This window comes from Nymphaea colorata, chromosome 11 (assembly GCF_008831285.2).
Source record: "Nymphaea colorata isolate Beijing-Zhang1983 chromosome 11, ASM883128v2, whole genome shotgun sequence".
NCBI classification, from domain to species: Eukaryota; Viridiplantae; Streptophyta; class Magnoliopsida; order Nymphaeales; family Nymphaeaceae; genus Nymphaea; species Nymphaea colorata.
The window spans coordinates 19,508,331-19,535,565 of record NC_045148.1 but is presented as its reverse complement, the minus strand read 5'-3'; the positions used below and the strand labels follow the sequence as shown (position 1 = coordinate 19,535,565).

Here is a 27,235-nt window from a genome sequence, read left to right as displayed (position 1 = left end):
ACCTTTGGAGTTTGAACTGCTGACTGCCAGCCTACTAGCCGCTAGTCTGACGCCTCTCGGTCTCTGCACCACGCTAAGCAGGTTCCCCAGTTCTACCATGAAAAACTAGGCCGTTCATTCAGGTACATTTGCCAGGAATTTTAGTGTAGAAGGTTTCAAATCTGTCAATTTTACTCAGCATGATGAAGTAAATTTACCTATTTCGGATTAGTAAATGATTGATACCCGGATCTTACAATTACCTACAACGTTGAGCATCACAATTTGGAATCTAACAAAATTGTTCAATTGATGCGGTCACAACTTCAGAAGCATGCACCTTGCTGGACATGCAATTTGACCTGGCTATAATTCTTACAGGATCGTCTTCTGGCTGCTCAAATAATTGCTAGAAATAAAGTGCGGAAGCATTGTCATAGGGTTGCTATCATCTGTTCCGACGTTACAAGATCCTCACACTAAGGAAGCTGAAACATATCCTTACCAACCATCAGAAGCAAAGAGATACAAGAACCACTTCAATACGTATGAACCTAATCAGCAATTGATGGTGTTTAGTATCATTATCTATATAACATCTTAACAAGCCAGAAAGGATTGCAGTTATTGCATAGATTCATTTTTCTTCTTTCAGTTCCCTTACTCGTTTGCTGCGTTCTGGCTAGTGAACAACTCCAACTTTGGCATTTAGATCGATCCCACCTACACCATTATGAACAACACCGCCATCCTCGTCACCATCCACATCCACATCTTCATCATCTTCATCATCCCTCTTGTACTGCAAGAGACCATCAAAAGAGCCCAATTAGGTAACCCACAAATATACAGCAGCAAACCACCATTAGACGTAATCTGCATATATTGTATAGAAGGGGTAATGTTGACTACTAAGGATCCAAAATTAGATAAGATCACCAGAACAGTCAATTTGAGGTGGCCTTAAGTTGCAAAACTTTTCAGTCCTGCAGATTACATGTCTACGCACAAAAAGTACTTGAACTGTCAAAACATGCATAATGGATTTATGAAAAGGAACATGAGAAAGTGCTACCAAAGACACAATGGACAAGTGTTCTGTTTCTTCTAAATTCATAAAGTATAAAGGACGATAAATAGGAGTGGTCTCCATTTGCTCTGGGAAAGTACCATTGCACAACTATAAAGGGAGATTCTTGTTACCTAATATCAAAGTAGACGATCTTTAGAATGAAGACTCAAGAGAATAGCAATACCAACGTCAACAGAAATTAAATCCAAGGACCTTGAAGCATAAAGAGATCTCAACCTTGTCATAGGCATTCTGAGGATTTGCTGGTAATTGAAGATGTGAGAGACTGCCTTGACCATGCTTAGCAGAAGCAGGGTCCAGAGAGGCAACTGAACCGGTTGTTGAAATGTTTATAGAATCTGTTAATTCAGGTTTTCCATCAACCTCAATTGCTTCAACGAGTTCATCCTCCACGTTCGCAGCCATACCAGTTGATGGTAGTCCATGCCCTAAATCTGATCCTTTTGGCTGTTTAGGGAGTCATTACCCAACAGATCAGTTAACCAATTGCATGACAACATGAGAAACAAGAAGAGGATAGTTATCAACCTAAAAAACCAACACCACAAACCAGAAAGTATACCTATTTCATCAGCAATGATCAATAACTGATGCATAAGTTTTCCAGTTTCAATGTCATTACATTCATGGGAAGAACTATCATCTACCTTATCTTGAGATGGAACAGCAGAAAGCGTGAGTTTCTCCCAAGCAGGTATGTTTAGATCTACTGAATGTTTATAATTTTTTTTTCTCAAAGATAGAGATGATGATCCTCCCTGAGCTTCTTTGCCACTTTTCTCAGACTGCAGCACCAATCTATCATTGGCTTCTTGTTTCCTTGGATTTGCTGGAAAGGCAACGATAGGCATTCTTAATTCTTAAGACTTGCCACAAGGCAACACAAACAAGATATCAACAACTTTAGTGAAGAAGAGAGAACCAAAAGGATTGCTCTAGACAACAGAATCATAAAAGCATCTACAAGGCGAATTAGTTTTACTTAGCCTTTGGAGATTAAGAAATGAGTGCATGGAATAGCTTAAATCTTCTATATCTCCTGCCTTTTGCAGCCTAGCTATCTTTTGCAAATAACAGAAAACTTCGCAGACTCGTGGTTCAACTTAGTTAAGATAGATGAGATTTAATGTGAAACATGACCTGGTCATGTCCTCAGTCAACCCTAGCCAGGTCAAGTAATATCAGACCAGGCATTATCTGTCCCAATAAACATGGAAAAGGAAATGCTGAAAACGTAAGTGCAGTCTAACTACATTGACATATGTGGTGTACCTTTCCTCACTGGTTAATTTAACTCCTGAGTGAATACTCTTAGATCGTCCATTAACTGGAAGAGGTCATAAAAAAAAATACTAAGCAGAGATTTTTGTTAGAAACATATCTGTTTCCTGGGATGCAAAATATTGCTATTCTATTGTACATAAATTCACAGATTTTAAGTGGTTTAGAGGATGTGGTTGCTTGATGAAAATCTTTGATGGTTTGTGGCTTGCCTGCAACATTTACAGTAGGATTCCTAGGTTGGCTTAGGCACCACATGATATGTGTCTGTTAACATTTTTCTTGCATTGGTAGGAGCTGAAACAAAGCAACTTCTGTTAAATACCACAGGGGTACCAAACCAAGCACTTGGTTCAATAGCAACGCATATTTAAATATCATAACACTGTGTCATGTTCCGTATAAACTTATCTTATCTAGTTAAAGTCTTGTAGGTCCACTGGCATCATCACAGCAACAAGCAAAGCAAATCAGATTGACACTTGCGCAACTTTGAATGACAAGTACGCTGACCTTGACTTTGAAATTTGCTCGTGACATGACGTTGGCTTGAAGATATGTCTACATATACATAATATATCCAACAACATGCAAAATTTCATGATTCATGTTTTTCCAATATTGTAGGGAAGTTGGCTTTGATAGCTACCAGATTTAGTTTCTTCGCCAGAAGGATGGCTGATACACAACCTTTTCTTGAATGGAGAGACTTTATTCTGCTGCTTGATTCCAGGGCTCAACTGACCATGATTATCTGCATCTTCATCACTGATGATGTCAATACTTGAATCTTCCTCATTTGGAATAGGTTTTGCAATGATTGACGCCATTTGACCTCCCAGTTTTTCCAGCCGCGCTTGCGCCCTGAGAAGTCATACACGAAAAAGACAAAACATTATTCCACCAGATATAAATAGATGACATAACAGAATGCATCTTCCTCCAGGATCTACGTAATCCATCTACAATTGACAAGTTCAAGAAAACAAGTAATGAAGTTCACCAAATTTTAGCACAATGCAATCATACAGCAAAATATTATAACTAAACATACAGCAAACCTTTTCAATTCATCTTGGGCGCTTGCATAACGGCTCTGAGCTTTCACGAATTTTTTTATTTTTGAAGTAATCCTGAAAAGGAAATGTATTGGTAATTATATCATGATTACTATCAAAATGGTAGATAAAATCATATTGTCTTGAAGCAGTAACCAGTATTAAAACCTCATTTGTAATGAAGAGAACCTACAAAGCTGCTCCCACTACAGTTCCCCAATATAACCGATTTAACTGATGTATGACAGCATTGGTGGGCCATACCTTTTACAATCTTCATGCACTTGCTTCAGTTGGTTTTCAAGTTCCTCATTTCTTGTAGCAAGTCTGTCAGCTTCTTCTTTTGTCTTCTTCAAGGAATCCTTTAAATAAAGCAGTTATCCAGATTAGCAAGATAATAAGCACAAAATAATGTCACACAAGTGCAGGCACAGGTGCAGATGCGGTTGTGGTCACAGAGCAATTTCAGAAAATCTGGATGTGCAAACACAGCCATTTTTTATACATATACATATATATAAAAGAGAAGGTTGATGCCCTCGGAGTGCCTCTGGCAGCCCACCTCTCTCTCTCTCTCTGATATTGCACCGCCAGAAAAGGGCACCTCCAGCAGCCCCTTTCTTGCTGTTGTTAGAACAGCCCCTTGATGTCCTCGGAGAAGATTCATTAGTACAAGGTTCATATAAAACCATCCAATATAATCAACCTCTTCTCTCTCTCTCTCTCTCTCTCTCTCTCTCTCTCTCTCTCTCTCTATATATATATATATATATATATATATATATACATATATATAGTGTGTGTGTGTGTGTACATATATATAGAGGGGAATTCAATGCTGCCGAGTGCTGAACGTTGCCGGATAGTTAAGTGTCGCTGAAAGAACAGTCACTAAATTGGCATTAGCCACAGTTTATGGTGTGGCTATGGTTTATGATGGCTGTAGCTATGATTTATGGTTTTTCTAGCGAAGGATTTTTAAATTTTAACCATCCAGCAACTGTGCAGCACATGGCAGCATTGACTTTTCCTATATATATGTAACAGATCAATCACTATGATATGATATAATCTGACTGACATGTTTAGATATAATTCTGGTCTAGCTTATAACCTTAACTTAGTTCTTGCTAGGAGTAGCTCAATCATACACAAGATAGTCAAATAGTTACAGGATACTCAAAACATGTGATCAAAGCATGATCATAAAAGATTATCTAAACTATCTCATCCAGCCATGTAAATATAGACTCATATACCATTAAGCATATAAATGCACGGCTTTAAGTTAAGGAAGATATCAACCATGCCAAATCTATTGTATGTTTGTGCAGATATTTATGCATATACTATATGATAATTCATCTCTTCATCAGTAAATTAGTACACCTTGAAGCCATAATTGATTTTCCTTGATACCTAACATAATGCACCAAACAAGTAATTCATGGACAGACACCAAAATCAGCTACACTAACATAAGATTTTTTGTCTAGCTGTCAATGAATCAAGAATATGCATAACAATTTAGCTATGCTAAAATCTACTCATGAACCAAACATTTCGAGATACATCTATATAGATATAGATATGTGTGTGTTTGTGTGTGTGTGTGTGTGTGTGTGTGTGTTATAGGACTCAAGCAAACAAACTTCATTTATAAGTTATAATAGACAAGGATGATGCCCTTGCAATCAGGTCTATGTGACACAGGCACAAATATACATAACCAAGCAGAACATGTTAACAGCATTTAAGCCCTCAAAACCCCACATCTGTGAGCCTGTGCCATATGTACAGACACCAATGCGGTGTATCACAAGTACAAATATAATATGTATGACAATGGAATTCCCCAAAAGCATGATGTTACTTTAGGTAAGAGACCCAAATCCTCAACCCTGGATTGAAAAACCCCAATATCAAAATTTAACATTCTTCAAGTTCAAATTGAAAACCTTGAGCTAACAAACATAGCCTGGTATGTAGATTCCATGTCATGACCTCGAAACAAAGAGTATTTAATATTTTATACAAATTATCCAAGTTCCCCAACAAATCTCTGTAAGAAAACCAAATTCCAAAAACACAGCGTATCACCCAACAAAAATTACAAGTATATATGATTCAAAGATCTACCTTTCAGTTACAGTAAGAAAAATACTACTTTGGTAAAAGATAATATCAATCGCTGAAAATACCTTCAAGTCCAACAAGAAAACATGAATAACATTTACTTGCATGACAAAAATGGTAAGATTAAAAGCTCAAAGTAATGAAGCAATGAATAAAAATGTAAATGAAAACGTTCTAGCTAAATCAGTAGTACATATGAATTTCTCTTTCACACCATACTAAGCATACCTCTAGCTCACATTTGTGATCATCAAGCATTTCAATATCCAATTGAGCTTGCTTTAACTGCAATAAAGATTCAACTTGTCAGCTGAAGCAAGAATATAGCTTAGATGACTTTCTGTCATGAAGTTGGCAACATAGTGATATACAGAACCTTTGACCAGCATGTAATGCACTAAGAAATGATAGTAGCCAGTGACCAAACCAAACCTGTACTTCCAAAATATCTTTGTCATCATTTGGGTAAATGTTTGTTTTCTTTCTTTGATCCCCATCATCATCCAATGAATTTACGCTATCAGAAATATCACTATGGCTATTCAGATGCTGCCGTTTTGAGTTTCTCCTCTCACTGCACAAGAACATTGGTCAGAACACCTCAGATCTTCAAAGATAGGTTTGGAGGAAGGGTACCAAAACAGCTTCATTATAATAATGAGATCCCAAAACTATAGAAGCGTCAGACAGAAAGCTGACTAAGCACTGATCATCAGGTTTATTAATGGAGGTACACAGATGTTCCTAGATCCAAATTCAACCCCTTGTTCCCCCAACACAACAATATTAGTACAATAATAATATACTCATAAGTTATAAGACAAACAATAATAACCTGAAAACCATCAAAATGCAGGGGAATGGCTTGTAAAGGATTTAACAAAATCAACCAATTTGTCAGTTACTTGAAGAGCAGGTCAACAATTTAGAAATTCAGTTTATCTCATTGCCTTTCTTGTGTATGCCTCAAAGTTAGATTTGAACCTAAAACCAATGACATAGTTTTTGCTTTGTAAGACAACAATTAGAAAACCTCACTATTTATATTTGTATCATACAAGAGAAAAATGTCATTCTCCATCTCAAATCTACCTTGAAATCGTTGTGGCAAAGAAGGTCAAATGTTTGGCAGTTTTGTTTAACAGTTCATAAGTTTGTGCTTTTGTTAAGATGCTCATAACTAACAATATGAGCATACCCAAAAAGATGGAAATCTGAATACACAAGAGGTAAAAAATTGAAATGAGAACAATGGTCCTATTTGTTCAGTTAACTTCTCAAAAGATGTGCATCAAAAAGAAGACAAACTAATTATTTATCTCTGATCTGTAACAGTGCAATAGATATCATAGCATGAACTTTGAAACTGCAAATAAATTATGAAATAAAGCAAACAATCAGATTTATCTATATACCTTTCGTTTCCAGGCGAGCGAGAAGGACTGTACCCTGCATGTTAATTAGGATATTAAAATCTTGTGAAATTAAGCATGTCAGAATTTCAAATATGAATCTAAAAATGCTTTTTATACATCTTTCTACCCAAACCTTTCCCATTCTTCCTATCATTCTCAAGCAGTCAAGACATCTAAATATTAGAGAATAGTATCTCACTCCCCACAAATTGGCATGTTTATGATGCTTTCTTAGTGAAGACAAAAATGACCAATGATTTAGCATTCCAACATCTTCCCTGTGGCTCAGAATAGGACAGAAAATAAAATATAGCAGTAATAAGGAGGCATGGATTACCCCTATCATGTCTCTGATCATGAAATGCATGTCTTCCTCTAGGGTATCGTCTCAAGGTAGACCTTCCACGAGGTGATTGTCGCCTGTCAAGTCTCTCCCTCAAGTCACTACCTCGGAAATCCCTCTTAACTGTAACCAATGATATACATTTGACTGAAGAGTTACTTCCAATTTGTGTTAAGGGATGGCTTGAAAACCATAAAGAGCATGACATGCACTGAGCTTAGCCTTACATAAAGCTTACCCTTACAGTAAGTACTATGAGAAAAGAAATAAGGACAGTAATGTTCCTCGTTGCCACATAGGATACAACACGATCATATATAATGTCCTTATAAAATTCAATAACATACAGAAGTTGCCATGTTAAGATTGAGACAACCCTTTTGACAAAGGAGCAAATAATAGACGAAGAGTAGCAAGCCTTCCTTCTTGAGAAATAACGAAAACAAGAAAATCTGGACCATACAGATCTCTGCCTGATTCTGTAAACAGGTTGAATTTACAAAATGAGCTCCCACTGTCATGAACTATATCAAAGGAGCTGCCATTATAGCAAGATATAGATGTATTGTTGAGCAGAATTCCACTATAATCGACAATATTGCCAGCTTGTGGAGTCGATTCATGATATATATAAGATGGAGCTTTTGCTGGGATACAATCTCCTCAATATTACATAGATAATATCACACGTCAGAAACATTGGTATATAATGAAAAGCCAACCATATAGAGAAGCCATTGCAGTGATCACCAGCAGCTAGAACTTGTATTGTCACCAGATTTAGAGAACCATTAGCAGATGAAATATAGTTAATAACATTCCACAGAAAGTAAATACAGCCAACTAATTTCAGTATCAAGCAACAACAGTTGAAAAGAGAATATTAGATTTTGATACAAACCACTAACTCTTCATAATTTGATATCCCCTGTAATCACATGTATATTTCATTCACTGGACAGCATGGTGCCCTCTTCAAGCTCATCACTAAAAGCATTTAAGAAAATGATATTTGTTTAAACATGCAAATCGTCATCCAAGACAAGAAGACCTGTGTGCACTAAAGAGAATCCAACAACCACAGTTTCAGGATAGAACGATACCAAAGAGTATCTATGACTAGTAAAGTGAACATTAAGCATTCAAATATTTTCTTAATGACAAGGCAAGCTATTCAATTTTGGACATATCTTGATTTGCCTACCCAGGAGAAGCATTTTTTTTTATGCCCTCGTCCAGATATTAATCACTACAAAATCCCCATGAACCCTTCTCTTTCCCACCAGGAAAATCACCCTGTTTTGGTCAAACTGACTCAAGTGAAAAAATGCAGACCCAGTGTACTCAACATTAGATCTAATTGAACTTGGACTTGTTAAGGCTTAAGCTAGTTCACCTAGCCAGGTGCGCAAAGACCTTTTGGATGTAGAGATGTACAATGTCTAACTTAAGAACAGAACTCAACCCATGTGACAATATGTTGCAGGAGTGACCTTTGATAAATGCATAGAACAGAGATCAGCATAACTAGAAAGAAGCATTTATGCAATTATGCTAGGCAAGTAGATGCACTTACACAATTGGTGAATACATTAGAAACAAATATAAGGACTAAGACACAAATAAGGCTTCTACGTATTTTTATTACTTTCTCTATTGTGATTTGAATAAGGACCTAGTTTGAGATTGTGGTCTCATACTGGCGTTTACACTCTACCCATTTTCTTTGGAATCCATCTTCCAATTGTTGGAAGCCATCTACCAATTGTTGCAGGAATAGAGAAACACACATAAGAATGTGGAAAATCTTAAAACACTATTAGGAATTATAAAATCACAAACTTGATTTGGTCGCATTCTCAGCGGTTAGAGCATTATCATAGGAATAGATAATCTCACACAAAAATGTGGGGAAACCTTGAAACACTATTAGGATTTATAAAATCACCAACTTGATTTGGTTGCATTGTCAGCAGCTAGAGCAAGAACATACACATGAGCACAAGCTCAAACAGACCTAATTAAACGGACTATCCAGCTCCAGCACATCAGAACAAATGATTAATTAACCCTGAACAACATGTAGAATTATAATGCAGGACATCTAGTATCATTATCTACCTCTTTCTGTCTAACTTCCTTATGTCCAACATCAGGCATTCATTATGGCCATTCTGAAAATTGTGAGACATGCACATCAGCAGGCAACAAAGTAGGCAAAGGGTATTTACCTTTATGGGGGCATCATACTGGACTGAAAAGACAATAACAGGTTGACAAACTATAACAGAAAATCTTGTTTATTTATTGCAATTTTCCACTGATCAAAGCATACAATACAACGAGTTTTATTATCTTCTAAAAGTGGCATAATTTTGTTCAGAGGGAAATCGTTTATTATAAACTAGTTAATCTAGCAGCACAATGACAAGCACAAAATAGTATTGCAGATGGTTCTTATCAGAAACTCACCACCACCAGAGAACCTCCTAAGTTCAGCTTCTCCATGGGCAAATGTACAGCTCTCGCGCGGACAGCGGCCTCTTTGAAATAGGATGCATAACTTGGTTTTGTATAACTTGCGTTCCACCATGTTGAAATAAGTGTGCAATACTTGGAAAATTCAAAGCCACAATAGAAGAAAAGGATCCTGGTTTGGAATGAGAACTTGCAACATTAAACAATCACGTGCTCCAATTATTAGATCAAATCCTTCAAAGACCTAGATCAGAAATGGCATCTCCCTGAAAAGAAATGGAGATAATCAACAAATTGATATCTCAAAGAAGAAAAATAGAACATGAAATTACAACAAAAAGGGGAAAAAACGTCTCAAATCAACCAAGGAAGGAAAAAATTATAATTCAACGGGAAGGAAAGAAAATTTGGGGAAAATGTAGTCTTTTAAACGATAAAAGAGAAGGAAACTGTATAATGCATAACCCCAACCATCGAACCACCCCACTCTCCTCCACCCAAAATAACCCAACAAGGGAGAACGGATACATGTATGGACAAGCCGAAGAAGTCAAAGAGAAACCGGTTAATACATTCTGATGTCAAATCAGCAAAGAAAGGCCGGAAAGACAGACAGAGCTACATGTCATATTATCTGCATCCACCAAGGTCCAATATGAAGCAAGGAAGAAAAGAAGAATCAAGTCTAGCACATAGGAGGGGGAGGATAAATGAACTGCCCGGTCAATAGTTCCTATCTGGAGACTGTTTCTTCCAGAACTAGAAGAAAGATAAAACAAGAATAAGTGTATGCGCTACTTTTTGAATAGGAAAACCCAAGAGCGGGAAGTCAAAAGGATCTTAATCATAAAAATAACTATCTAACCATACTGACGCATGCCTCGATTACAAACGCTATACCCATTTACAGAAAACGACGATTCAACCGCCATAGTGAAAGAGAAAAAAAACCATCAAGGAAATGGGTCAAACGCCATATTCAAACATGACCAAGAAGCCTAGAAGGGTTAAAACAACAGCCAAGAAGAGGAAAAGCAACAGGCCGTAAAAAAAAACAACAAACAAAACAAAACAAAATTGAAGTTGGTACCAAGATTTTTCGCACATCAAAGCCTTCCAAAATTGGGGAAAAAACAGATGGTTTACCACGAGAGCTCCTATGCGATGAATCAAAGCCTGAGAACCCACGGAAGAGAAAAATGGAGCGCCGCACAAGCGCGAGGAGGAGGACGTATGGCGGGAGAAAAGTTTCCTGGAGTTAACCGAAGTGCGAAGGCAGAACTCCGGGAGAGCGGACGAGGGCACTGAAATTTTCGGATTTAGTAGCACAAATTTGCGATCCGGATCCGGCTCAAGGAGTTTACCTCTGTCTCATGGGAATTTTGAAGAACGTGGACCCGCACGCTTCTCGACTTAGATGGATAAAATCCAGATCTAAAATCAATATCATTACAGGTAGAGAGGCTAGCATTTGGCTCAAGAAGGAAGCACTGTTACATAACCAAGTGTTAGTCGGATTATGGCGAGGATCATCTGTTGTATACAAATGCAATTACTATTTGGATTTGAAATCAGTTATACAGTTCCATAGTAGAATTTTAAATCAAATCTAACGTTTGAATGGAATTAAATGAACACTTACCTAGTTACATATAAAACGTCAGTTCTTATGCTAGTTGAATATATACAACTTGTGTTTAAAAAATAAAGTCCAAATCTGACTATAAATCTGAATCCAGTTACTTGCTTAGTCTTGTGAAGATGGCTGGAGTCTCGAACTTTTGACTCTGACCATTTTTTGTAGCCAAAAGTCGACCAGCTATACCAACTTCTTTGATGGTAATTAAACTTCACCTATATTGAGGTTGAAATCCAAGCGTTCAAAGCATTTGTTATCTCTCTCAGGATCATATGTTGATGATCAGTTTAAACCCAACTTGTGCAAGTTTTTTTTTTTTTTCGAAGACAAAATTTTGACAAACAACTGCCGATGTTATATACAAAGTAGTAAATACATATGGTATGTTTGATGGTTTGGAATTTTGATTCAATAATTTATTGGAGATTCCAGAATCATAAGCCCTCCTCAAACCCGAATGGAATCAAAATTTTAGAGTTTCTTAATTTCATAAACAAAATACTTTGTTTGTTTAATAATTTAAATTTCTTAAAAATGAGTACTTGTTTCTAAAATTTCATGATTCGGGATATATCAAATGGCCCCTTAAAGATTTTTCAAAATGAACTATGCAAGACTATTCTTAATTCTTTGCAAATAGATGAGATATTCATTGCAAAACAATATAAAATTCTTTCTATGTTTTGGAACTAATTATTTGATTGCTTTGCGATTTGAGGGAGAGATTGACTTAGTAAAAAATTTTGCATATAAACATGGGGATAACTTAACTTCTACTGTGATCTCATTTACAAGGGAGCAACATTTCGTAATCTTTTCAATTATGTTCTCACAAAAGTTTAAAGGCCTTCTCATAATATAAAAATGAACTATGTTGACACCCACACATCTTTAGAACTTGGAATTCCTTTCCTGAGCACGATATTTTTTGGAAAGAAAAATCTTAAAGAGGATTCTTTCCTTCATGATGCTTAGCCTAATCAGAAAGCAAACAAGTATATGAGTTTTAATCAACATAATCTGAAAGTAAGCAAGTTATATATGCATAAGCACAAATTAATGCATCGAAATCAAACAGAAAAGAGCAAACAAAAACTGCCTCGATTACATTGAAGATGAATAAGTTCACGACAGTGAATTGATATTGTTAAAAACATTGATATGACCGGATGGTTAGCTTCTGATATGTATGCATTTTTACCAGAAGCACATAAGTCCATGATCCGAGTTCTGATCATGGATTGGATTTGGACTAGGATTCGGAAGCCTATTTGCTAAAACTGTATTTGGATCTGACAACATAGGTCCGATGTTAAAATGTAATCAGGTTGGGTTTCTATCTGATGTTGGCCAGATATCGGATTAACATTTGGATTTGGTTATAAAATTGCATACTGAATTTGGATATGAGATACAATTTTCTACTTGACTCAATAGAATCAAAATCAGGTCCGAAATTATGAATTTTGTTACTCTATAAGACATACTTAAATTTCATTAGTTATTAGTTACAAGCTTGGATGAATATTTCTTGCGTAGTTCACCAACTGATCCATCCATGCCTAACCATGTGCAGCTTCAATGGCTTTTCTTGGAGCTATCCATTGTCGAGAATCACGGGAACTCGATCTGTCTTTTTATTCACAAGCCTGCTGGTTTTGCTATCGAACGAAGAAGTACTTTTTGCAAAAACAAACAATGAATAATACAGAATAAGAAAATTGCTGCTTTGGCCTATGAGACAAAGGAGAAGAGAAAAAAGCCGACTCTTATAACGTCTTGTTCTGATCACTTCAACTTGGTCGCCTGCTTGCCTTCGTTCGCTCCATCCACACCGACCGGCACCTCCCCAACATACTCCCCGGAGTGCCGCCCCGTGTTCCACCCCACCACCTTGTACCTCACCAACGTCCCCAAAACCACCCGGAAAACCAACGTGCCGTTCGAGCCTTCCCGGAAAACCGCCTCCCATCCTTCCCCAGTCCCGTTGAACGCCGCCTGCTTTTGCGCCTTCTTCTGCTTCCCCTGGTAGAAAGCCGGAATGGGGGCCCCACCGACAAGCTTCCCCGAGTCCTTGAAGTAGAGGCTGACGTTGAGGCCGTCGTAGTGGATGCCGCTGTCCTTGTTGGGGTTCACCAACCTGATGTCGACGGCGATGGTGTTGTTCCGAGCGGTGGCGTTCCGGCGGTACTCGCCGGACGTCCGGTTGAGGGCAGGCATGTAGATGGCGGTCACGGAGATCGTCGGCCCATTGGGCCGGACGGCGAGCCACGAGAAGAGCGTGGTGAGACCCAGCAGGATAACAAAGGAGATGCACCGGCAGCAGCAAATGCAATGGCTGTCACCCATGGCTGAAAGAGAGAGGGATCGAAGAGAAGGAGAGAAGGTTGGGAAAGAGAATGAGGGGATTGGTGGCTTTGATATAGAGCTGCACTGGCCCCACCGGAAAAGGGTGGAAACTGGAAAGGAAGGAGAGAGGAAAAACGAAAGGAAAGGAGGAAGAAAGGAGGGAGGTGGCGCGTTCAGGTGTCGTTAATCAGGAAGAGGAATGAAAAGGGGCGGACTTGGAAGGCAGGCATGTCAACGATTTGGCTCGGATATATTCTTAATCGAATCCGTCTTTTTTTTTTTTTGAATATTTATACAATTAGATTTCAATATATTTTTTTTAATATTTATACAATTAGATTTTAATACTAATATAAAGAAAAGTCATATCTAAATTTCAATCTGAGTTTGAAATCCAATTTTATAATTTAAATCCAATCCAAATTCGACTTGTACATTCATAGTTAAATATAACTATTCGAACCTAAATTTTGAATTTCATTGATTTTCAAAACGTAAGAGAATTATATATATATATATATGATATTTATTTAAATTTAAATTCAATATAAATTTGAATTTGAAATCAACCAGATATTTATGCATATCTGAATCTGAATTCTAATATGATCTGATGTCATTTCTTAAATCCAAATCCAATACTATTTTTTAATGAGATATTTTTTTTCATGTTTAATTCTTTTGCATGAACAATGCAACAAAACAATTCATAACAGAAGGTAAGAGTGAGGGCTCAATCTAGTCTCTTGGGATCCTTTACTTTTTATTTTGAACACTCGTATTAGTACTTTATATCATTAATATGGAAAACGTAATTAACCTCACCATGTTACCAAGTAAATGAGAATTTTTAGTGACTAACACAAGAGTTACATGTACTTCTATAGAGCTACGTCTAACCATATCTTCCGATTTCGAATCCAAGTCTGACATGAGATCGATCCATGCTGTAGTGATAAAACCATGGATTTGTGGTGCATGGTGGATTGGTGGGTCGGGTGAGGGATCCACAAGTTTAAGATTGGTACGGATCTCAGATCAGCCACTAATCCAAATGTGGACTTGGCCATTAATATGACATTCATGATCGGAATTTGTCTCGTTGTACTTGGATTTAGGTCCAGATTCAGATAGTTCAAATCCAACTTCTTTTCACCAGATACATCAAAACAAAGTCAGATATTCAAATAATATTTATGTCCACATTTGTTTTTTATATGTTAGTCAAATTCAGGTACGGTTATGCTCAAGGAATTTAACCCATAAAAGACATGAATTGTGGCATTTAACTTAGTCTTCATACCAAAAAGAAAGATTCTTCCTCTCAAATCCTCACATATTTGAGGCTTTCATCGAACCGAAAGCATCCAAATGCTGCCCACAAATTAAAGGCTGATCTCATGACATTCAATCAAATTTTATTTACCTTTTCTCGTTGTCATATTGGTGTGCCACAAAAAATCAGAGACTTGCTGGTGTTATCATGTGTCTAGAGTCGGTATAATCCTTTGCTTTATTATGTACTTTCTTTGTTTATGTTGAATTTTTAGTTTATGCTTGAATGTTCACGAGCACCATCTAATCCGGTCCCAAGTTTATGTAACAAGAGTCCTTGTTTTGAATGGTCGGCAGGAATCTTGTAAGTGGTTTCAACCAATTCTATGTAAACAAGTTGAAATTATTCTCTTTTCTTACCTCCCTCGTGATGTATATACTTTCTACGAAAAATACATTGTGAGTTTTCTTTATTCACTCTTTGTGTTATTTATACACATTACTTTCCAAATAATCTCTCAAAGACATATGGTGCGACAGATGCCTTGTCTTGAAGGATGACCCATCGTCCCTCTCCCTCAAACGCGCCCTAAACTCCGTCTGGTATACGGGCGTCTGCCGATGTGCCGTCGGTGTTCCAAATGTTTTTTCCTTCGCCTATATGTTCCAAACCCAAAAAGATCATGTTCACGACTCCTAACATAAAATTGATATGAGATGCACCGATTTTTATAATTTCAAATTTTTGAGCATTTTATAAAACATTTTTGTTTATGAGAAAGACTTGGGGTATGAGTTTCCATAAAGAGCTGCTTCATTACTACACATCGCAGAATTGAATCGTTTTTACACAAAATCACATAAACAAGCCAAATGCCTAAAAGCATTAATTTGACACTAGTAAATGTAAACCGGACACCTTCGGTCGACGGACTCCGGCAAGATCAACCCATCCGAGCCCACATCCACCAGGCACTCGACGTGCATCGCGTGGGCCTTCCGGGCGTTCCACGACGCGACCTTCGACCGGACCTCGATCGTCATCTCTATCCTGAATCCGACCTTGCCGGTGGACCGATCGGAGACGATGCTCTGCCAAACGGGATCGGTGGCGGGCAGCGGCGTGGCATTGACCTGGCCTAGGACCACGGTGGTGTTCTTGGGACCTTGATAGAAGTGGGAGACCAACGGGGTCTGCCCAAGCAGTCGTTCCCTATAGAAGACTTGGGCCTCCATGCTGTCGTAGTGGATCCCGATTTTCTGATTGGGATTTCGGATCGTGAAATTGATCGTGATAAGCGTGTTTTGGAGACTACCGTTTTGGCTGATGCCTGGAAACGAGAAGCCCTCTATGTGAAACCTTGGCCTGTGTGGGCGCAGGCTGAGCCATAGAACAAATGCAATGACACCAAAGATGAGGAGGAGGGTCAAGAAGATGGCGCACACGCATCTAACGGCGCGGCTTGTGAGGCTCTCCTTGACTCGATTCGCATAGTATTGCCTGGTTCGGCGCGGCGGTGGCGGCTGCGGCTGGGTCTGGGTCAAGGGGCGGTTCCTGTTGGGTGGGGGTGGCAACCAAACTGGGCTCGACATTTTGGCAAACAAGTGGGTCTTTGTCTAGTGGTTTTGAGTTTGGTAGCGTTGCTTCAGCGTGGTCTTTATAAGAAGGTAGGTGTTTCTGCAGTTTGAGATGACATGTATATATATCATAATGGGACGATCAGATGCTGTATTCCAGTGGAAGGAGGCGTGCACTCATAAGAAAGGAATAAATGTGACTTAGTTGATGCGCATTCAGAGTTTTACCTTACTTTTGACAACTCTAGTATGTCACTCTCATGCATATAGGGATTCTAAATGGTTCGAATTTGAGTCGGTTTCAGACTTATCAAATTTGGGTTAGTCGAATCTTAGGTGATTGGATTCAGATTCAAATCCATATTTCAAAATGCTTTGGACTCAAATCTTTTTGAGCATAAACACCAACTTTTATGTTTGCATTTTCATGGGGGTACTTAGTGAATTTGGATTCAGAATAGGTTATACCATTGCAGACTTAATTCAAATTTGAATCTGATCTGTAAACAGAACCAAAGTTTTCTTTACCAGATCCATATAAACACAATTCAACATCGAACATCTGATCCATTTATATTCCTAACTGTGAAAACGTCCTAATTAATCCTGGAATTTTATGATTTTGGATATACCTCTTACCAGATTTTGAGTTTTTTCTTGCAATTGCATACCCAAAAGCACGAAATGCGACAGTATGTGTTCTTTGAATCTCAATGTTTCAATATGAAAATCTGCTCCTCTAAATGAGTTCGAGATTTTTATGACCATGAAACAGTATGAAACGCTACAACATGTTTGGTGGGGACTGTGCAAGACTTGTCCTATCAAATCGACGATATATTTCGCACATATATGTTTTCTCCATATAATAAGTGCAATAGTTGGAAACAATAACATTTTAAACTTTTATGAAAGTAAGCTTGTCAATAAGGGTTGCGATTTATCTCAACTTCTTATGTAACGTAGCAGCCATGTGTTTCAGTTTGATGTATTCGTGCTAATGGAAATAGAATGAATTTCTGATCTCTTGGCATGCATGCAAAACTGCGTCACTTAGTGCAAGCAAAGTTACTGCAACGTTCTTTTTTCTTTGTTTACTGACTTCAGTAATTGAATCATGATTCGGTCGCTCATTCTACAATTATGCTTCTGCTTTTGCGTAACTGGGACAAAGAATAAAGAGTTCAAGAAAAGGAACCATCTTTTTGAAAGTTGTGCAAGTATAGGAGGAAAAGAATGAGAAGAGGACCGTTGGACAGTTGTACTGGATTTTTCAATCTAATACTTGACCACATCCTGGGAATTCGAAAGTTGAAATTTCAATAGAACGGGCAGGACTATTTTATGCAGTTTTCCAAATTCTTTGACCAAATTTTGTTGATGAAATTAAGTGGCTTGCACCATTTTTTCCCTTTTTTGTGTCAATGCACGAGTTCATGAGGATTTTATGTATCTGATTCAGATGTTTTTGGTTGGCCATGAATGTATTGATTCTCAATCTTGAACTATTTTTAATATATGTTAAGAATTCTTTTAATTACTTTTCTTCATTATTTATTTACTTTTTAGAAAACATTTTTTTTTTAACACGTTCGGCTGCAGCACGTCAGTTCATCCAGAATCGGCCATTGATTCGTGAGTCGGTTCATAAACTAACTTTTACGTAGCGGGGTGGGATAGGCCATGACCTTTTTTTTTTTTCTTTGTAATGTACAAAAGGGTTGTACGAAAACCCTAATTGAGAAAAACCAATATACAAGTCATTAAGATGGTTGGGCCGGTGGAGGCTGTTAAGTGGTCAATTTTCATTTCAAATGTTAGAGGCGTCAACCTTTTGTACTGTGAGCGAAATGTCACCAATGCGCAAGCTGAAGTATAGTAGGAGTAGCACTCCGAGTCTTCGAAGCATTGAACCTTAAGAGGACAAGGGGTTGGATAAAAGCTTCGGCTTTCTATTAGACGGTATTTGAAATCTGCTAAATTTCATAAACCTTAGATTTATTTAGCAAATCGGTCTCAGATCTCAAATATGAAGCTATCAAACCCAACATTTTTTTTTTACAGTTGATAAGGAAAAAGAGGCCCCTACTAGGAAAATATAAAGAGGAAGCCCTTCCCTGGATGAAAGTTATTATTGAGGTCTTTTTGCATGTTTTTTTTTTTGGGGTCAAAGATTGTGTTGGTGATTAAAATAGATTTAAGTACACCTTCTTCTTGATGCCACCCTCTTAGCTCCATAAAGCACAGGTTGTAACGCCCAGGTTAAGGAAAACAGGATTTGGTAGTCTCCTCCTTAAGGAACTCATGGTTGTTCATTACCTAGATATGAAAACCAACCACACAAGTAAACTTCTCAAGATTGCACGTACAATTTTCAAAGTCTTGGACTTTTGAACACTGGAAGCTGTTTTAGAGCTCCTTTTCATGCTTTTGGTAGTTGAGAGATCAATGACAATCCTTACTCTCTTGTCGGGCAGTACTGAATCCGCAATAAAGCATGCACTATGTGTTGGAGTGTGGAGCACTACATGTAATTTTATATTTGCCTCAATCCCTATGTTTAAGAGAGAGAGAGCGGTTATTTTTCATGCACTTCTGCTCGCTCTGTGCGGTCATGTTGGAGAATTTTGTCCGCAAACCACATAAAAAACTCCTTCCGCCTTCTTCTTTTTCTTCATCCTCGTTGCTTCTCTTGGTGTTATGAGTGGCAAAGAGAGAAGGTCTTGTTCCTGAACAATGTGTTCCCAGCCATGACCTTAAAACAATGGTATCAATGAATGCGGCTCAAATGTTGAAGTTACATCATTAGCCCCGTTCCTAATGTTCACAGTTTCTGAATAATGATGATCCTAAACAATGAAATGCATTGTGAAGGATACTCCCCATTGGCCTTAGCATGTTGTTTCGGAACAGAGTCTGATGCATTTGGTAGAGCCAAATGGGAGTATGATTTCGGTGTACCTTATCAGTTTCAACTATATGAAATTAGAAACCCTGAAAGTGAACGGATTAGGTTTATGCCCACATGATCACAAATTTGAAGAACTCGAAAACGGTGAGATATGCCGTAAACTGTTGACAGGTATGAAGTCTCTCATGTCACATGCATATTAAAACATACATCCTCAATACAAACAGGAAGAAATGCTTCTTATTTGGGTTGTTTTGGAATTGCCCAGAACTGAAAATTGGTTTCCCAAGTAACCATAAACTTGTATGTACCGTGAATCCTTCAAAATTTTTGTGGGAGTTTCTCAAGACGAACTCAGGAATCAAAGAAGGGTAAAAAACTCATAATGAGATTTTGGGAGAGGTTGTTCCTTGAAGGTGGTTAAGCTCCTTCCCTTTTCCCCTTAATATTTCAGGACCTATATGGGGAGTCAGATACTCATCAACTAAAGTGGCGGCCTTTCACAGGCTTACCAGTCCAACCAGGTACGCTACTCCCCTTGAGGCTAATCAGAAAAGTCATGGTTGCAAGCCAAGCTGCATTGACTCAAAATCTGGACCAGCTGCTGGCTTTTAATGGGAAGGCAGCAGGAGGGACGAGCTGCACATGGTAGTGCTGCCTCCAATCGATGTGATTGAGCCACATACCAACTGCACTTTTCTTTAGATCCTACCACATGATAGTGATACTTGGCCTTCAATTGGCGAGCAGATAGACCTCTTCCTCTCCCGATTGTTATCATGATAACATCGGTGTTAAATACCACCGACTGTATTCAATTCAACCAACTGCTATGGCAGGAAAAATATCCTAAACGCCTCAATCTCTCATGGAAAGACTCAGAGAGAGAGAGAGAGAGAGAGAGAGAGAGAGAGAGAGAGAGAGAGTTTATATATTCTTTGTTGAATGTTCATAGGAGACCATTGGACAAATGTTTTCATGAGATCTTTGCTGGGCAGGAAGTTGGCTTGTGCATGAGTTGACAGACTGATGCAACCGGTGAAGATTATTAATAAAGTCAGACTTACATCCGGCATGATAGACCTTGATTGGTAGCCTTCGGGAAAGCATGGTTCATATTCAGGTTAGACAATTCAACGGACCGAAATTTGATTTGCAGGGTGTAGTTTTTCAAAATATGGAAGTTGGTTAAATACAAGATGTCAGATTCATGTTGGGTTTGGAAAATGAGCTGCTGCCTTGATGTAGACATATCAAGTTCTCATCAATTTTTGCATATCTGAGAGTGAATTCGAAGGTGGGTTTTGCATATTTGAAGTCTTTTTGAGCCATTGATCCGAACCCAGTGCAGAAGGGTCCACTACCTAGCATTCGACGCCATGATGCACGGACGCTCACCTCATTGTGTGCCCTTAATACAGGCACCGAAATGGCCAAATTGCTCTTTTCACGGATCTCTCTCTTGCCTAACTCCAATCATGTGATGTTTTAGCTGGATTTTTGTTCTCTAGTGTTTTTCGATCAACAAATAGTCAAATTCTAGGGTTGTGCCTTGGGATATCTTTGACTGTAGGTTCCGTTTTCTATTATATTTTTAGTATCTACAACATGCACTGGCAGGCATGTCAAGTTCAATCACTCTCATAAACAAGTGGCATCATTTTTTTCAGTTGTCATATTCGTTGAGTAATGCATCTACAGGAAAATATTACTGAAAGTATCTCCTTAAAGGTGGGTAGTTGAACTACAGTTGACACTACGTATATGAACAAGCAATGAGATACAGAAGTGCGTGGAAATCATTCTTTCTGTACTTACAGAGATGGTTTAACAACTCATTTCATTTGAAACTTTAGAAAAGTTAGTATAATTGGCGTACTGTTTAGCTATTACGCAAGATGAGTTGCTCCTAGTGTCAAATGAACAGGGCTACTTCACATTTCACGCTTTATGGGGTCCTTCCTAGTGTTGGAGCATCTTGTGAATCCCACCAACTTGTGACGCGTATGAGCAGTACAACTCTTTCATACTTTGCACACAATTGGTGATTATATATATATATATATATATAATTACCCCTTGAACTTGGACGTATCGTAAAAAGCAAAGCTAGTTCTGCCATTACTGCAACGAGAATAATGACAAACACAGGATCACGTTTCAGTTACTGCTTCATGACATTAGAACTTCTCTCTGTTTTGTTAATATCTTTTCCTACAAACTTTATGGTGTTTCTCTCTTTTCAAATTTCAAATGTGCAACTGGGAATCCTTAGTTTTTTGGCTCTTCTGCTATGGAGCTGTGATCTTCTCTCCTTCTGGACAGAACTGACACGAACGGAAGAAAGAGTCCCTACCATATTTGACTTTTTAGGGAGTTCGAGATAATTGACATGATTATTGCCTAACTATATGCAGAGCAGTTGATGATGCGCTAGTTGATGGTGCTTGCTTAGTTGGAGTAAGATCATGAGCACTTCCATCTGATAACGATAAATGGATAAATTTCAAGCGGTTACTGAAGTTACAGGTTGTAAAAGAAGCTTTATACAGGGTGCTATGGTAAGGACACCTTAGGTCAAGTCTAAACCCTACCCTTCTGTAGACTGAGTTTTTCCATGGTGGTAGACAGCGACTCACCTCAACTTTTTCTTTCGAAATTCAGGACCATTTTAAATGATCTGGTCTTTGAAGGGTTTTTGATCATTAAATAAGAAATATTACCGAAAGTTCATTTATTCATCCCCTCTCCAAGTTGGTTTTGTCAAAGCACTTTTCAAGCCATGAATTGTTACAGGATCTGATCTGCCTGCCCTGCTGGGTAGGACGTCGTTGTCATGCTCTGCGCTTCTTCTTCTATTGCTGTTTAAGTTTACGTTCGTCTTTGAGTTGTTTTTTGCTAAAAACTCTTTGCCTTGGTACTTTGAGATTAAAGAGCTTCTTCCTTGAACTTTCGTCAACTTATTCAACTTGATATTCCGAAGTTTTCCTGCGCTAATTTTTGGCCTGAATTCAATCCCTTGAATTGTGCTCGGAACCAGAGGCTAAGGCCATTATTATTTCCTACCCTCAAAGTAAATGCCAAAATGCCTCTGAACGCGACGCTTGTCACCATTGACTAATTTAATTTAAAAGGATTATCTTCCAAAAATAATTTTCTTTAAGGCAACGCAACCATGTGTTCTGGATAACGACAGAAACAGAGGAGATTTCTTTTTTCTTTTTTTTTTTAAAAAAATTTTCTTATGTCAGATTTCAGGCTCTGACTGTCCAGATCCTGCACGAGAATCGCGTTTACCATGCCCTGTTCCAGCTGTCTTTCGAACATCGGTACCCAACAGGAAAGACTCCCTGATGTTTTGGGCTCCTCTTGCCGACACACTGCCATGGATGAATAAAAAACTTTAGAGCTGTTCGAACAAAGTTACAAATTCAATAGAAAGAGACGACATGAAGGTTTCGCTGGCAGGACAATTTTCATACAGAAAACAGAATCATTTGACCTGTGTTCCCCTGTATGTTCCTGTGTAATCGGTGGTAGCAAATGGGTTACATCTGTAATGTCGATGCTTGGTTGTGGAATGATCACCTTTGTTGTCTTCTTATAATTCAAGGGCTAAGGAACATTGGATTCAGTAACTTTTAACTGTGGTTTCTTAATGGCTGGCTGAATAATCTCCAAAAAACCGAGTCTGCTCCTCCAATCATGGAGCCAGGAACTCTGCCCTGCCAGCAGGCGGCAGAGAGCACCCCTTCCTTCTATTATTCCGGTCACCAACCTCAGGACTAACCCAAATTCTTCCTAATTCAGGTGTGTAAAACGCCATTAATCATGTTCGATTCTTTTCAGAAAGTGTTGGCTGGCAGGATTCTTCCTCTGTCGGATAAAGGGCTCATCTTCACTCATTGCATGACTATAAGAGCCGAATAGTGTGCTAGAAATGCAGGGGATTTCGGAAACATTACTGCGAAACTGATCATCAAATTGGGGAACGCTGGGAAGACGGCATTCAAGATTGATTAACTTTATACTGGGGAACAACTACATTGAATTCTTTCAAAACACAACCACGGTTGACGGATCACTCGTTTATTTCATTTGAATCCCAAGAGGGGCACTAACGAGCTCCCGTTTTTACGAATGGGAAACAGATACACAGTGAGATGTGCTACCACATACTCCAAACAAACACCAATGCCATGATAAAATTCAAAACTATTCACAGCTCAAAATGCAGGCTCGAAAGAACTGGACCGAAGGGAAAACACCCTCCTTCTAACTGTTCACCTTGCTGCACACCTTCCTTATCTCACCGGCGGTGCCAGTCTTCACTTCAACCTGAATCATCTTCAACATGGAGGCTGCAAACTCGGAGTAGAAATTCTCGAGAGGACCATTGAGTATTTCATTCACGTAGGACAAAGCAGTGCTGTCTGTCAGCAGGCTAGCATCAGATGTGAACAGACCTCTTCTCTTCACCAAATTGGTGTAGTAATGCTTGTCGAATGTCCGGAAGCTCCCAGGGTCCATCTCCAGGATGGTGGTGTTGTCTGTGGGGGTCTTGCACTTGAACTGCTTCAGATTTGCAAGATAGAATGGGTCCATTGATGGGTCTTGATCACCTTTCCCTGTGAAATTGTAGAGCCTGTTCGTGACGAACTGGCAGTGGCCAATGCCGATCGTGTGCGAACCTGCAGGAAACAGGGGGAAGCGTTTTAGTCCATACCAATTTTGTGATTCTGTGAAGTATGTCACTTAAAGAACAGGACTGACACAGGATGAACTTTCACCTGAGAGAACAACTAAATCCTTCACATCAAGGCTCTTATTTGCAAAGCTTTGTGTAAGGGTAGTAAAATTCATGGTCGGTTGTGGGATGTTGTTCAGTGCCTCGGTGGATGATGAAATGGTTCCATCCCTGCGGCCTGTAGGCACTGTCCATGATGGACCCCCCTGTGACAGAAAATTTCCAGCAAAATAAGCTCAAACCAAGAATCATGGTCACCAAAGATATAAAATCTAGAGATAATGACCATGTTTCAACTAAATCTAGGAATACTGAGAAAATTATGAAGTTTCTGGAATCTGAACAGAAAAAGGATGAGCAAGAAAAAACTAAATCTCTAATCGTGCTAGTAACTAAAAATCACATTTTTAGCTGTGTTCAGGTGATCATACTGTGACAACTACTGCGTCTCTTGCCACCAACGAAATAATGTCTGCACAGGAGACGACCCCCGGACACTTAGCTTCTAGCAGGGCCTTCACTCTGTCGATGAAGTCGAAGCCTCGAAGGGTCTGATTTGGTATAGCGTCCTTCTCAGCGGTGTTGTTTCCGGTGGCATTCAGCAGCACAGATCCATCACAGCCCTGTGACAACAAAGATTTTTGAAGGAGACCATCCATGTTACACCGGAATAGAAACTTAAAACTACTGAGCCTTACTAGTTTTCCTCCCAGCAAAATGATACCGACTTGTTTACTATCGTCATCATTCTTGATGAACAGTAAACTAAGTGAGACAAGGCCACACTGAACTGAAGCTCCCCAGAGGAGAGGCTTAACTTGGCACTGAAATGGTCCATGGTTTTTCCATGAACAGAGGCTTGACAAACATTTTCCCATGAATGGGAGACTGCAAACAGGTTTTTGAAGGAAAACGAACAAAAAAATTGCCGACAAACTTGTTACTAACCCTCACGAAACAGTCATGGAATTGCATTCTAAGCAATGGTGCCGCCAAAGTAGGTGCGTTGGGGATGTGCTGCTTCACGAACTCCTGAACTATGCTCTCTGCTTCTGGGCATGATTGATCATAGAACCCAACTTTAAGCTGAGCATGGGAGAAACCAAGAAGGCCTAAGAGAGCCAAGAAAATAAGAAAAACGGAGCTGGTATCCCTCATTTTTCTCCTCTGTCTCTCACAATCTTTGCAGTTCAAATGAGCCTCTCGGAGTGAAGAGAGCTCCAGAGACGGCCCTTATTTATCGATGTTTCAATCAAGTTGAGAGCAACCTTTACCTTTCCTAGCAAAACCACCATGTGCTTTCATTATTCGCATTAACATACTTTTTTCTTTAATTAATTTTCTCATCATCTCTAGAAACCCGATCGAATTATTCAGGAAAAGGACAGGAGTCGTTGGGTTTAAGCGATTGGGCGACAGCAGTGGGACCAAGTTCTGTATCTCATTTTAACATTTACAGATAAAAAAAGATCTCACGTAATTCTGCAATTCAAATTATTCATTTTTCTAACAGAAAAGGAAGCACATTTTTGTTGAGACCACAAAAGAAAGGTCCCGTGGGCAGGAGCGCCTGTCTGCCTTTGGGAGTTCTATATTGTTTGGTGGTCACCAACTCCATTATTTTACCCGTGCATTATGTGAGTTTTGTTTACCTGTAATACATAAAGGTTTCGCTGAGTTGAGCTTTTCTTCCTTTTTGCGTTCAGAAGTTACCACCGCTGCTCTTCCCTTTGTCTGTTTCTTTTGCTTAAAATCCGAAAGTCATATACATGTATTCATGTAAGATTACATGAAAATATGAGGTACGTTTACGTAAAGTTCATCTTTGTGATACGTAGAGCTGAGCTGCCGCAGAGCAAAAGTTCTGTATATCTACAGACAAATAGCAGACGCATCTACTTTATGTCTCACAGCCACATGGCAGGGGCCTAGCTTAGTAGGTTGGATCTAGCTAACTGATTTGCAGTAAAAGATATTCCGTAATCTGATTGAAATCCCTCTTCTGTATGAAATGTTAAGATTTGAAGTTGAACAGCTCCCCCATCTGCAAAAATTGAATCTCAGCTTGAATTTACAGATATTTTATCTGAGAAAATTTTGGTTTGGTTCTGGAGCTCTTCGTCTATTCAGATTCTCCTATTGATGATTCGAAGGCTTCAAGCAAGTGCCTCAAATCGTGGCTGGAATTTGGTCATTTGGCTCCTGATGAGTAAAGACCACCTGCTAGTACAGTCAAAAGTAACGGCTAATTTATGTAAATAATAATTTCAGTTCTATGGAGAGAACTTCTGAAACTAATCCTATTCAAACTTTTCAAGATGTCACTTTCTTCCGAATGTAATGCCTTAACCTATTGATGTTTACAGTTCTTTTTTGCATAAATTCTTAGAATTCAAATATATCATGATTTCTTAAGTGCAAACATCTATTTCGCTGTAGAAGAGAAATATAATTTGAAGCACTGCCAACTACTATTGTCTTCACTAGCGGAGCTAGAATTTTTGGTTGGATAGAGTAGTAATTCAATAATTTTAATGCTTTGAAGAGCACTCATATATATTAAAACCATCAAATATATCAAATTATGAATATAAAAATTAAAAACTTTGTGAGTTTGGTGTGGGCAACTGCCCACACTAGCCACCATGTCCATGTTGCTGCGCCACTGGTTGTCTGTATCAGTATCGGTACTGTATCGGGTTTGCTGATTATGGGCAATACCCATTTTGGCAAATATTTTATTTTTGTCCAAAAAAGTAAACAAATTAAAAATTAAAATAATAAGAAAAAAGCAAAAGAGAACTACTTCTAACTCCATTATCAGTCCTACTTTCCTTTCAGCATTTGTCTGATAAGATATGCTATATAATATTGGCAAGACTGCTGCCAAGTGGTGGAAGAAATAGATTGTTTAACTTCATATATATCTCAAGCTCATCTACCGTACCTTCTA

The 27,235-nt window shown here is 38.6% G+C and overlaps 4 protein-coding genes across 5 annotated transcripts; all 4 read right to left on the bottom strand.

Annotated features, from left to right (window-relative positions):
• Positions 1 to 385: 385 nt before the first annotated feature.
• On the bottom strand, positions 386 to 11,088 carry LOC116264204 (zinc finger CCCH domain-containing protein 13-like). Of its 2 annotated transcripts, none has more exons than XM_031644291.2 (12): positions 10,930 to 11,088; positions 9,778 to 10,049; positions 7,300 to 7,428; positions 6,963 to 6,996; positions 5,980 to 6,121; positions 5,776 to 5,832; positions 3,676 to 3,773; positions 3,415 to 3,486; positions 3,003 to 3,217; positions 1,720 to 1,901; positions 1,289 to 1,519; positions 386 to 781 (listed from the first exon to the last, which is right to left on the bottom strand). In XM_031644291.2, exons 2-12 carry the CDS (start codon positions 9,896 to 9,898, stop codon positions 662 to 664), a joined length of 1,401 nt encoding a protein of 466 aa, XP_031500151.1. In that variant the 5' UTR covers positions 9,899 to 10,049; positions 10,930 to 11,088; the 3' UTR covers positions 386 to 661. The 2 variants fall into 2 exon arrangements, with proteins under 2 accessions (XP_031500151.1, XP_049936509.1); XM_050080552.1 differs by lacking the exon at positions 10,930 to 11,088 and adding an exon at positions 10,874 to 10,895.
• A 1,770-nt stretch (positions 11,089 to 12,858) lies between these two features.
• On the bottom strand, positions 12,859 to 13,931 carry LOC116264561 (protein NDR1-like). Its single transcript, XM_031644859.2, has one exon. The coding sequence runs from the start codon at positions 13,769 to 13,771 to the stop codon at positions 13,211 to 13,213; it is 561 nt and encodes a 186-aa protein (XP_031500719.1). The 5' UTR covers positions 13,772 to 13,931; the 3' UTR covers positions 12,859 to 13,210.
• Positions 13,932 to 15,818: 1,887 nt separating this feature from the next.
• LOC116264711 (NDR1/HIN1-like protein 2) lies at positions 15,819 to 16,703 on the bottom strand. Its single transcript, XM_031645069.2, has one exon. It carries the CDS (start codon positions 16,637 to 16,639, stop codon positions 15,944 to 15,946), a length of 696 nt encoding a protein of 231 aa, XP_031500929.1. The 5' UTR covers positions 16,640 to 16,703; the 3' UTR covers positions 15,819 to 15,943.
• Positions 16,704 to 23,519: 6,816 nt separating this feature from the next.
• On the bottom strand, positions 23,520 to 25,505 carry LOC116264916 (peroxidase 3-like). Its single transcript, XM_031645376.2, has 4 exons — positions 25,231 to 25,505; positions 24,714 to 24,905; positions 24,326 to 24,488; positions 23,520 to 24,226 (listed from the first exon to the last, which is right to left on the bottom strand). Exons 1-4 carry the CDS (start codon positions 25,438 to 25,440, stop codon positions 23,811 to 23,813), a joined length of 981 nt encoding a protein of 326 aa, XP_031501236.1. The 5' UTR covers positions 25,441 to 25,505; the 3' UTR covers positions 23,520 to 23,810.
• Positions 25,506 to 27,235: the final 1,730 nt, after the last annotated feature.